Source organism: Carya illinoinensis, chromosome 13 (assembly GCF_018687715.1).
Source record: "Carya illinoinensis cultivar Pawnee chromosome 13, C.illinoinensisPawnee_v1, whole genome shotgun sequence".
NCBI classification, from domain to species: domain Eukaryota; kingdom Viridiplantae; phylum Streptophyta; class Magnoliopsida; order Fagales; family Juglandaceae; genus Carya; species Carya illinoinensis.
Window position 1 is genome coordinate 9,096,449 of NC_056764.1, and position 12,267 is coordinate 9,108,715.

The 12,267-nt window shown below is 37.4% G+C and overlaps 1 protein-coding gene and 1 pseudogene across 1 annotated transcript; one reads left to right on the forward strand and one right to left on the reverse strand.

Moving 5' to 3' along the window:
* Window positions 1-6,888: 6,888 nt before the first annotated feature.
* On the reverse strand, window positions 6,889-7,674 carry LOC122291573 (18.5 kDa class I heat shock protein-like). The gene has a single exon (XM_043099360.1). It carries the CDS (start codon window positions 7,574-7,576, stop codon window positions 7,091-7,093), a length of 486 nt encoding a protein of 161 aa, XP_042955294.1. The 5' UTR covers window positions 7,577-7,674; the 3' UTR covers window positions 6,889-7,090.
* A 269-nt stretch (window positions 7,675-7,943) lies between these two features.
* On the forward strand, window positions 7,944-9,130 carry LOC122291583 (annotated as a pseudogene).
* Window positions 9,131-12,267: the final 3,137 nt, after the last annotated feature.

A 12,267-nucleotide genomic window follows, 5' to 3' on the forward strand; every position in this document is an offset into this window, starting at 1 on the left:
CAGATGCTGTATAACCTAGTGCCAAAACACTGGGTTTGGGTTTTAAAAAAACCCGGGTACAGAGTTTTAAATCCGGTACCCGGCCCGGGTGCACCCGTGTTTTAAAAACAGGGTACCGGCCTGGATGTTTTCCGGGCCGGTGCCCGTAACCAGAACCCGGATAACCGAGTTCCGGACCGGGCGGAAAAAAAATTTGGCCCGGTTGTCCAGCCCTAGTTAAGAATATAATACAAAGAAATAAATATGTCTATTCTTATCAACTTAAAATTTTGGAATAAGAAGTGATTTTTCCTAGTACTAGAGCCATAGGTTCCTTATGGACTCTATGAGCAATTTTCTTAGCATTTTTTTTTTTTGCAAAATTGCCGCCACTCGATGCTTTGCAACCTTCACCTTTGTTCATTCTAAAACCAAATTTCAAAATTAAGATCACAGGGTAAAGATCATTTGATTTGTGAAAGACCCAATACTATCTATCGTCACATGCCCTACTACTGCACACAACATTTGGCTCTCAACACCATGATCAACCATCAATATTTTCTTTTTTAACATTTTTAACAACATATCTTGATAGAACAGCTGCCAATGAATCCAATAAGACCAAGATCGACAACAAAGGAGCCCGCACGGACCACCCAAAGAATTTGGGCACCGTCTTTACACCAACAGACTTCTCTATACACAAGACCACAATGTGTGACACATGTCACCATGCTAGTGTGTCACGTCAACCCTAACGGCACATCAACAGTCCACGTTAGCTTCTGCCATGTTGATCTTGACTTCAGCCATTGACCAGTTGCATTCCACTCAAATTTTTGCCCTGGTTTCATATTTTCCATTTATTTTTGCATTGGACTTTTCTCCATAGCTCAAAGTTCTCCTAGACTATTGTTCATATGATTGATACTATTTTAAATGGACCGACTACAATATGTGGGCCCAATATATGAATGTTTTCCTACGAGGATATCTATTGTGATGTTATGTATATTGTGTGTAGACGAAAAAATTTCGTCCCAAGGTCGTCCCAGAAGATATATTGGGACGAAAATCACAATTTCGTCCCAAAATATATCTTTTGGAACGATTTTGAAATTGACCGTTCGATACCGTTCGAACGATGACTTTTTTTGTCACGGTTAAAATTCGTTCCAGAATGGCGTTCGAATGCTTCTCAGTTACCGTTCGAACGTTAATGTATCTTTTGAATGGTTATCAAGATACGTTCAAACGATAAATAGAATTACGTTCGAACGTTAAAGGAACAGATCGAACGGTGATGATCAACGTTCGAACGGTGATGATCAACGTTCGAACGCTATGGTAATGACCTGCGTTTGAACGTTTTTTTGAGCATCTAGTATCGTTCGAACGGTTTGGTCATTAATGTTTGAACGGTACATTATCGTTTGAACGCCCTACCCATTAATGTTCGAACGTGACACGGTCGTTCGAACGGATATTATTTTTATTAAAATCAATAATTATAAAAAAAATTAAATAGACATCCATAATATTTGAAAAACATAAATTAGGAACTGTTTAATTACTCACAAAAGTTTTATAATAAGTGCGAAGAAATAAATAACCATGATATTAGCATTGTTCATACATAATTAGATAATGTCATAAGCTAGTCGTAAAAAACCATCAGTTGGTTGGAGGCCTGTACTGTTGCATTTGGAGTTGCATATCTCTCCTGAACTCTGCTTGTTCTTCTTCATGTTGTTTGAGGCGCATTTCCATGTCTCCTTGTCTCGCCAATTGAGCCTCTAACTCTTGTTGTTTTGCAACCAATTCTTCAATAGAACATGTATCAAACAAACAATGCAAGATATGTTAATTAAGTATTTATATTATTAAATAATTAGATAGTTGTTTTATATCTTTCAAAATATTTTATTAATTATAACTATTTGTATTTTAATTAACATTTTAGTTAATAATTATAACTATTTGTATTGTAATTAACATTCATTTTATTAATTATAATTCGGAATTTATATTTTAATTCAAATTCATTTGATTACTTTTAACTTTTAAGTATTTAAGTATTATTAAATCTAGATTATTTGTATTTTATTTAAAATTCATTTTATTAATTCAAAGATTAAGTATTTTTGTGTTATTAAAACAAAACTATTTGTATTAACCTATAGTTGAATAATTCAACTATTAAATATTTAAGTATTATTAAATTTTAGATGATTTGTAATTGAATTCATTCTCATTTGATTACTTTAATCTTTTAAGTATTTAAGTATTATTAAATGTAGATTATAAATAATTAATTTTTAATTCAATTCCTGCATTTAAAGTATTAATTATTTTAATACTGACCAACATAACGTTCAAACGGTGCTAGTCACCATTCGATCTAAGGACATACGTTCGAACGGCACACGAGTACAGTTCGAACGGATTAATTCCAGATTACAGTCGTCTTCAACCTCCGAAAACCTCAACATTTACAGTCCAAATTACATCAAAAGACAGCAAACTATATGACGAACTCATTATAGCAAACGAACGGTTATCAAAAAATTTCGTCCCTAAGAATAGCGTTCGAACGGTCTGACATTCTGTCGTTCTTTTGGAACGAAATTCAAATTTCGTTCCAAAATCTCACTTTTTGGGACGATTTCCAATTCGTCCCAAAGCAATTTCGTCCCAAAAAATGATTTTTGTTGTAGTGATGGCAAAATCTCTCCCCCTTGGTGTAAAGATGGTGAGACTAAAGATGATCTTGATTCACATCTTGAGGATTGGGATGGTATGCAATGCAAAATACTTTCTTGGTTTATCAAAACTCAATAATATATCTCTTATTTTATAACCTACATGCAACTATGAAAGAATAAAAGGAAAAGGGCTAGACCAATACAATCATAGCCTGCTGTATATTTTCTATTATATAGACATCTTACAAAACAAAGAAGCTTTAGAAGCTTTTCCTAAAATGAATCACGCCATACATGGAAAATTGAGCTATACATTGCTAATTATCTCTTGCATTCCTATTCAATGGAAATCAATTCATTGTGAGCTGGAATGTGATTTGTGACAACCAAATCTTGATTGATTGCTTGGATTTTTAAACATATACCATCTAACAAAAACCCACTTTCTGCTTAAAATTAAAAACACCCCAAGCTCCAACCGCTGACTCGTTCCTCGTACCAACTACGTGCTCTTCCAAAAATTTCACAAAATTTCTAAATCATTTGAAGTTTTTCATTATAAACTAAAAAAGAAAAAAAAAAAAAGAAGAAAAACCGGCACTGTTGGACACTTTTGGTCGTCACGCATAACAATACCATTCGGTGAACTCAAAATATTCAAAAGAAAGAAAACTCAAATGCACAACTTATAGGCTTACTAAATTACAGAAAACAGAAATGCGCCCACACATACAATTTATTAACAGATCAACCCAGATTAAGCAAAGAAAAGAAGATCAGGAACTTACCGAAATGGACCAATTAAGTTGTAGGAATTCGAAAGACAGACAATATTTTGAAAAGAAAAAGGACAAATAATATAACTCAATATTCTAGAGCTATTCGGCATCGTGGGGTGTATCATTTTAACGAGGATTTATGAGAGAGAGAGAGAGAGAGAGAGAGAGAGAGAGAGAGAGAGAGAGAGAGAGAGAGAGACGGTGTCGGCTGAAGGACTTACAAAAGAGGAACTGCAAGGGAAGAAGATGATAGTAGATGATAGGCTGACTTTTCGTTTGCGTTCAAAGGGATAAACCTGAAGGAAACTCACCATTTCACTTCGGCATACAAGTCCCTAGCTAACTCTTTTTTTTTTTTGTTCAAATAAACATGGGCTTAGGAAACATTGGGATTTGAGACTTTTAGAGCTAATTTAGTTATGCGTAGGCCTGCAACCTGGCCTGGTAAAGCCGGTTTTGCACCCGATCCAACTCGCAAGATCTCATTTTAGGAGCTAACCTGAGATGACTCGACCCGAATAAAACTAAACTGGGTCGAACCCGTATGATCCGACTATAAAAACATGAAATGCATGCTGTCAGAAACGAAAACTTTATTCACAAACCATGAGGTTACGACAGGTGCAGCAGCTCGAAGGGATGTCCGGAGAGAAAACAAGTAGAGAGGAGCCGCGTGGACCACACGATGATAGTGGTCACCTACTCCTGCGAGCATAACCATCCGCGGCCGGCTTCTAGAAACCACCACTTGACGAATAAACCCGTAAAGCCTGAAACCGTCACAAGCGCCAAGCCCAAGCCAGAGGAGAAGTTTGAGGATCTAGGGGACGAGTCATCGTTGATGGCAAGGGATGAGTTCAGTTGGTTCGGCGACACAGAGACGAAGCCTGCTACAGTGCTCGAGAGCCCCATTTTTCCAGATGAGGGATGTTCACGTTTCGTGCGCCACAAGCCAGTTTCTTTTTGTTACTTTTTTTCACTATTTTCTATTTCCTTGCTTTTCATTTTTGTGAATTTTTTCTCTGTATACCGTTGGTGTCCATTTGGCCAGAAGGATGTGAAGTTGGTCGCCGAAGTGTTAAGGCTGAGTTATTTAGTTAGAACACCAATTTACAAACCCGTTATTTAGTCGGGGAAAAAAAATAAAAATATTTTTACGCCACAAGCTCATAGAATTCCCAATAAATGGCGAAAAAATCAATGGCAAAATTATAGAATTCCCAATCAGTGGCGAAACCAATGGCCAAAAAATTGCAAAGATAGAAGCAGAGATTAGGAAAACCAAAGATAGAAGCAGAGATTGGGATAAACAAAGACAAAGAAGCAGAGATTAATACCAATGATGTTGAAAAAAATACCGAAGCCTTCCATTGTGGTGATAAGAAAATTTCCGAATGAGGCAACACGATGGACAAACCCCTTTACAGATCTCCTTACAACCAAATACCCATATGTGTGTATGGTATCAACTAATCCAAATCGAAAGATCTATGTAGCAAAAAGTTATACCCAACAACTCAGATCTGAACAAGTATTGTCGTGAGCTCAGTGTGCAGATCTGGAAGCAAGCGACCATAAGCTTTAGATCACAAAGCAGATCTTGGCAGATGAAGAAGTTAATCGCCGTGAGACTTTGAGAGTGTGCAGATCTGGTGCCATGCAAGGTGGAGAAGCAACAAAGGGAGCAACAACTGAAGGTCCTTCAGATGACGAACGAAGATATTCTCGAACAGAGAGAAAGGATACTCGAGTTGAGGAGAAGAGAGCTTTTGCCTATTAGTGATTGGTTTCAACTGAATATTCAGCGGGTTCATTGGTTTCACGATTTCGACTGAAAAATATTCGGAGCTGATCTGCAATTTAATTTTGAATCGATGAAACCGACTTTTGTCGGGTGGGCCCATTCGGGTTGAGCAGGCCATCGATCTTCTTGCATAGGCCTAGTTACGCAGTAGGAAATTATGATAATACTTCATCACTATTTATTGTTCTATCATTACGTTTTATCTATTTTTTTTTATTATTCACTATTATTTTATATTTTTTTATTATTTATAGAATATTTGAGATTACTCTCTACCCAAATACAACAATAATCTAATCTTTAACGTCCAACACGTGCTCCTTTTTCAAATAATATTTTTATGCTTGGGTATTACAACAAACAACTTTTGTTTTTATTTTTTTTCTTCTCTTCTCTTATCTATCTCATGGGAAGATCAGTTTGCTGACATTTTTATGAAATTTAATCCACCTGATTGACTTTATGATCTTCTTTCCATATTCAAATTAATTTCACCATCTAGAATTGGAGGGAAAGTTGATAAATACTACTTTAATTGGAATATATACTACCTTGATTAAGAAATTTTATATTTATTTACTTCTTTATTTCAATTACCTCTTTTTATATATATATATATATATATATATTTATTTATTTATTTTATTGTAATAAATGGCTATCTAACTGTAAATAGTAGTTTTTGTTATTTTTCTATTAAGTCCTGTTTGACCAAAAGATCATTAAAATTCTTGACCATTTGAAGTGTAACTCCATTGTAGAATTTAATGAAGAATCCTGTTTTATCAAAAGGTCTTTAAGACCCTTGACCATTTGACATGTAGCTCTATTGTAGAATTTAATGAAAGATCATGTTTTACCAAAAGGCCGTTAAAAGCCTCGCAGTGCACATGAATTTACATCTCTTTTTCATGTCCTTTTTGTTCTAACAGTATACCCATTTTCCTTTTTTTTTTTTCAATTTTTTTAAAATAAAAAACTAAAATGACTTTACTCTTTACAACAGAAACGCTTTAAAATATTCTTATTATAAAATTCAACTTTAAGTAAATTTAACTAATAAAATATTTAAAACAATCAATATATAATGTTAATTATTAATTTAATTAGAATATAATTATTATTAATTTTAATTTTTAATATTATTAATTTGACTAAAAATATAATTATTATTAATATTTTAATTAGTAGAACTATAAAATATGATAAAAATAAAAGTTAATAAAATTATTAAATTAATAATATTTTATTATTATATAGATTAAATAAATAATTTAATATTAATGCAGACCAATACTCATACTTTACTAAAGTTTAAATTTTTTTTATCTTAAGTTTTTACCTTTCTTTAATTTTGTATTTTTTTCCAAACAAATAAATTACTATTTTTTATTTAATCATTATATCAAGTACCCTCCAAGGCTAACGCACCGAGTACCGTTCCCTAACACAAATACACACACACACACACATATATATATATATATGCACTATTACGTACTTTGCGAAACATTCATTTCATAAATTCTATTTTTACTTGTTTTCTTCCTATTCAACCAAATGTGTTTTACAATCAACTCTAAGCGAAGAAGCTAAAATTCAACTATAGAAGAAATCATTGAGAAATAATCAAAAGATTGAAACGAGTATACAAACGTAAACTTGCATGATCAACTTTTCCCCACTATCATGTAAAGAACCAAATACTTCACACCCGAAGCATAGGAAAAAACCAAAAAAAAAAAAAAAACACGAAACTGCAAACGAACACGAACACGCAAAAACACTCCATCCTCCATCGAAGATGCAAGGGAACGTAATTAACATGAAATCTCAACAGTCCTGACATCAGGCTTCTTCACTTCTTCTTTAGGAATTGTTACGGTGAGAACTCCATTCTCCATTGTAGCATTAATCTGATTCATCTTTGCATTCTCCGGCAGCCTGAGACTCCTCAAGAACTTGCCACTGCTGCGCTCCAACCTATGCCATGTGTCGTTCTTGTCTTTATTCTCCGAATTCCTCTCTCCGCTTATCTGAAGCACTCTTCCATCTTCAACTTTGACCTTTACTTCCTCTTTCTTCAGCCCCGGAAGATCTGCCTTGAGTAAGTGGGCTTTTGGTGTCTCCTTCCAGTCGATTTGGATGTTGGCAAAAGCTGAGGTTTCTCGACAAAACGGGGGGAAACGGGCAGAAGTTAGTGAAGAACGAAGAGCAAAGTCTCCTGAAGGGTCTCGGAGTTGGAGGATAAAAGGATGGAAGATGTTGCTTCGTCGGCCACCAAAAAAGACTCGAATCGACGACATGTTTGTGATATTACTCTTCTTCTTTATGGATTTGGTGTACGATTCAATTAGAGCAGAACAGCTTTAGGATTCCCACAACTTCAAACGCTTTCCAAGTTCTTCAATGATAGGTAGGCTTCAACAAAAGGTTTGGTATTTATAAGTACGTACTCGGTGGGCGTTCTAGTACTTTCGAGTACATTATTGGTGGCTTCCGCAGTTTGACCAACGTACTTTTTCTTGGCATTCATGGGAACATCATCGGCTGACCCCATAGACTCATAAACTGAAGTTTGTTTACCCTACAAATGTATGAGTTGCAGGCATTCTTCTAATAAAACATATTAGATCTTGCTGGTGTGTTTTTTCCTCTTTGGAAGGTCCGCGAAGATGCTTGGAAGTCTTGCGACGAAATTGTAGACCACGGCCAGAGCACATAGAAGTCGTTAATAGAGAACGGGAACACTCGAGAAAGTACTCGAAGAATCCTTCAGTCCTCGTGAAATCTCTCGAAGGATCCTCCCATATCTATAAATCGGAGAGCCCATATTCGTGCTTTTCAAACTTATCAGAATTCCTGAGTGATTTTTATGTTCTTTTTCAACTCAATCTTAGTCGATTGATCTGCTTCCATACGTAAGTGTCAAAGAAAACAAGTGAAGATGTCGTTGATTCCTAGTTCATTTTGTGGCAGACGAAGCAATGTCTACGGTCCATTCTCGCTCGAAATATGGGATCCCTTTAAAAATTTTCCACTCTCTTCTTCTTCTCTATCAGGATCTCAGTTTGCGAGGGAGAATCCTGCTTTCGTCAATTCTCGCGTGGATTGGAAGGAGACCCAGAAGCCCACGTGTTCAAGGCGGATCTCCCTGGGCTCAAGAAGGAGGAAGTGAAGGCTGAAGTTGAAGACGACAGAGTGCTTCAGATAAGCGGGGAGAGGAATGTGGAGAAGGAAGACGAGACCGACACGACACCTGGCACAGGGTGGAGCGCAGCAGTGGCAAGTTCTTGAGGAGGTTCCGGCAGCCAGAGAATGCAAAGATGGATGAGATTAAGGCTGCGATGGAAAACGGGGTTCTCACTGTTACCGTTCCCAAAGTGGAGGTGAAGAAACCAGACGTAAAGGCTAGGCTATTGAAATTTCCGGTTGAATGTTTAAACTTTCGGTCATCTCCCATATCGCGTATGGGTTGGGGGGAAGAAAAGCTCTGCGATTTTGGGTTTGGAAGAAAGAAGAGATCGCCGCTATCATCAGTCGATGGGTCTGGAAAACGAGCCGATCTACTAGTCTTCACTAACCAGCTTCATGGGTCGTCGTCGCCGTCGTCACAATCTTCTTTGTGTGTCCCCGTGGCTAGCTTTAAGTAAGACAAAGGATGTATTGTTCGCACCATAAGTGTTCGCATTATGTATTCTTGTGGCTGCCTTTCCCTTTTGTTTGCATTCTGTTTTTGTTGGCTAGAAACATGTATGTTGATAGTGATGCAGAGAATGAAAATCAAAGCTGAGTATGAAGACGACGAGAGCAACAGAAAGCTAAAAAAGGCACTAACTGTAATTGTATATATGTTTCTTACACTGTACACAATCTTTGTATGTCTATTTATAGATTCCAATTGTAAATGATAAAAACAAATAAAAGAATATTGACAGCTCATAATGCATAACATAATTCCTCATGTAACAATTGCATCCTTATTAGGTGGAACTGTGGTTATTGTAGATCTAATTGTATCTTTTAATTTTAACATTCTTCCACGAGATGGAAAGTATATATTTGGTACTCCCATCTTGGACAATAATCAAGTAAGTGTTGGAGCATGTATAGCTTTGGTAAATAGATCAGCTAACTCCTTAGAAGAGGGGACGTGGGCAGTGGCAACTTGTCTAGTTAAAACTTTGTCACGAACAAGATGATAATCTAGTTCGATGTGCTTGGTGCGCTCGTGAAATACAGGGTTGGCAGCAATATACATTGCAGCTAAGTTATCACAATACAAATTGGCTGGATCAGAAATTGTAATGTGAAGGTCTTGGAGAAAATACCGAAGCCATGTAAGTTCACACACGACGGCATCCATGGCTCTATACTCCAATTTAGCTGAGGATCGTGAAACTGTGTGCTATTTTTTTGATTTCCAAGCAATAGGAGATTTTTTTAATAAATACACAAAATCCAGTTGTTGATCTCCTAGTGTCTAGGAAATTGGCACAATTTGCATCAAAGTAGGCAGTGAATTTGAGGGAGGAAGTGGTAGGAAAAAATAAACCTTGGCCTGGGTTACCCTTGAGGTACCGAAGGACTTTAAGGAGAGCATTATAGTGAGGTACTCGTGGGATCTCCATGAGTTGACTTAGAAGATTAACACTGTAACTAGGGTCAGGCCATGTGTTGGTTAAATAGAGCAGCTTACCAACCAGTTTCCTATATAGAGTAGGATCACGAAACACATCACCTTGCTCTTTCTGGAGTTTGAGATTTGGTTCCATTGGCAAAGGGGAGGGTTTGGCAGCAAGTAAGCCTGTCTCGGATAAAATATCCAGGGCATACTTGCGTTGACAAGGTTGTATCCCAGCCTTTGAGCGAGCTATTTCCATCCAAAGATAAATATTTTAGTGAACCCAGGTTCTTGATCTTGAATTTGGTGGATAAAAACTGCCTGACCTCATCGGTGGATGTATTATTTGAACTTATGACAATGATGTTGTCTACGTAAACCAATAGGGCTGTGAAAGAGGAAGTCGTGTGTTTGATGAATAGACTATAGTCTAACTTAGATTGCACAAAGCCAAACTCGGGCAGAGAGGATGAAAACTTGTTGTTCCACTGGCATGATGCTTGTCGAAGTCCATAAATACTTTTCTGTAATTTACATACTTGATTTGGTTTTGATGAAGCTAAATCGGGAGGAAGCTGCATGTAGAGTTCTTCATCAAGGTCTCCATAGAGGTGTGCGTTATTAACGTCCAATTGTTGCAAATCCCATCCTTTTATGGCAGCCATAGCAAACAAAGTGCGAATGGAAACCATCTTAACAACTGGGGAGAACGTGTCATGAAAATCTATACCTTCATGTTGAGTAAAGCCTTTCGCCACCAATCTTGCCTTAGCATGTTCAATGGATCCATCAGCTTTGAATTTGTAGCATTAAATCTATTTGCAATCAATCGGCTTCTTACCAAGGGGTAATTTGACGATGGACCAAGTCTCATTATTCTCCAAAGCAGTGAGTCCTTACTCCATCGCCTCGAGCCAGTTGGGATCTTTAAGGGCTTGAATGTGTGATGTGGGTTCGGTATGGATGGAGATAGAAGTGGTAAATGCTTTGAAAGATGGTGATAATGAAGTGTAAGATAAAACATAGGAGAGGGGATAAGGAATATGCAAACCTGTGCTGGAAGAGGATCCAGTAGCTTTCATCTTGGAATCTGACGACGAGGGAGATATTGCATTGTAGTGAAACTCTTTAAGGTATGCAGGGGCAGTTCGAATTCTAGTGGATCGACATGGAGGTGGAGGTGGTGAGTGAATATTATTGGTGAGGTTGGGTTGGGAGGGTGAAGTGGAGGTAGTATGGGTGGTGTTTGTGGATTTGGGAGAAATGTCATGCAGATGAGATAATATGGGTTCGTGATTTATGTGGTCAGCAGGGAAAATATATGGGCTAAGGGGTGGGGAAGTATTGAAATCTTGAGTGTCGATGGAGGTTTGTTTGAGAGGAAAAATGTGCTCGTGAAAGACAACATCACGGGAAAGGAAGATTTGATTGGTGGTGATGTCCAAGAGTTTGTATCCTTTCACTCCATATGGGTAGCTGATGAATAAGCATTTTTGAGCTTGGGGTGCAAATTTGGAACGACCATGGTTGAGTGTTGAGGCAAAACAAAGGCAGCCGAATGTTTTGAGATGGAAATATGTGGGTTTTTTATTGTAAAGTATTTCAAAAGTTGACTTGTAGTGCAGATGAGGAGCAGGTGTTCAGTTGATCAAATAGACAACAGTGTTAATGAATTATGTCCAATATTTCATAGGTAGGCTCGATTGAAATTTCAAGGCTCTAGCAACGTTCAATATGTGCTGATGTTTACGCTCAGTAGGAGCATTTTGTTGAGGGGTGGCAACACATGTGAGTTGATGAATTGTTCCTTTAGAATTGTAAAATGTTGGCATATAAATCTTTAGAATTGTTTCTTTTTGGCGAGATCCTTGGTTGAAATCGGGTGCTCTCTTAAACTCTTGTGAGATATCTGATCGTCCTCTCCTAAAAGTAAAGGAATGCAAGCTTCAGAATGGGTGGGATGTGGACATGTTGTAGGGATTGGTGGGGGAAGAATGGGTGGGATGTGGACATGTTGTAGGGATTGGTGGGGGAATCCAAAATGGAAGAAATAATTACTTGCCTGGGGAACAAAAAGATGGAGATGACTTGTTGATTTGGAAGCCAAACTTGAATGGGGAATTTTCATCAAAGTCAGCTTGGGACTGTGTTCGTATTCGGGCTCCCAAATCTGAGTGGGCCTCTTGGATTTGGCACTCTGCGCTTCCTGAGAAGTATTCGGTTACCATGTGGAAGACTTTGAACTTTAGCCTCACCGTTGATAGTCGAATTAGTTCTCTGGGTATTCCTTTGGCTTCTAAGTGTGAATGTTGCACCCAGAGGTGTGTGGAAGACCAAGATCATGTCCTTGCAAATGGGATGGTTGCAATAGAG

What these genes read in the sequence shown, in the direction of transcription:
- LOC122291573 (XM_043099360.1), bottom strand. Translation starts at nt 7,576, where the DNA reads ATGTCGTCGATTCGAGTCTTTTTTGGTGGCCGACGAAGCAACATCTTC.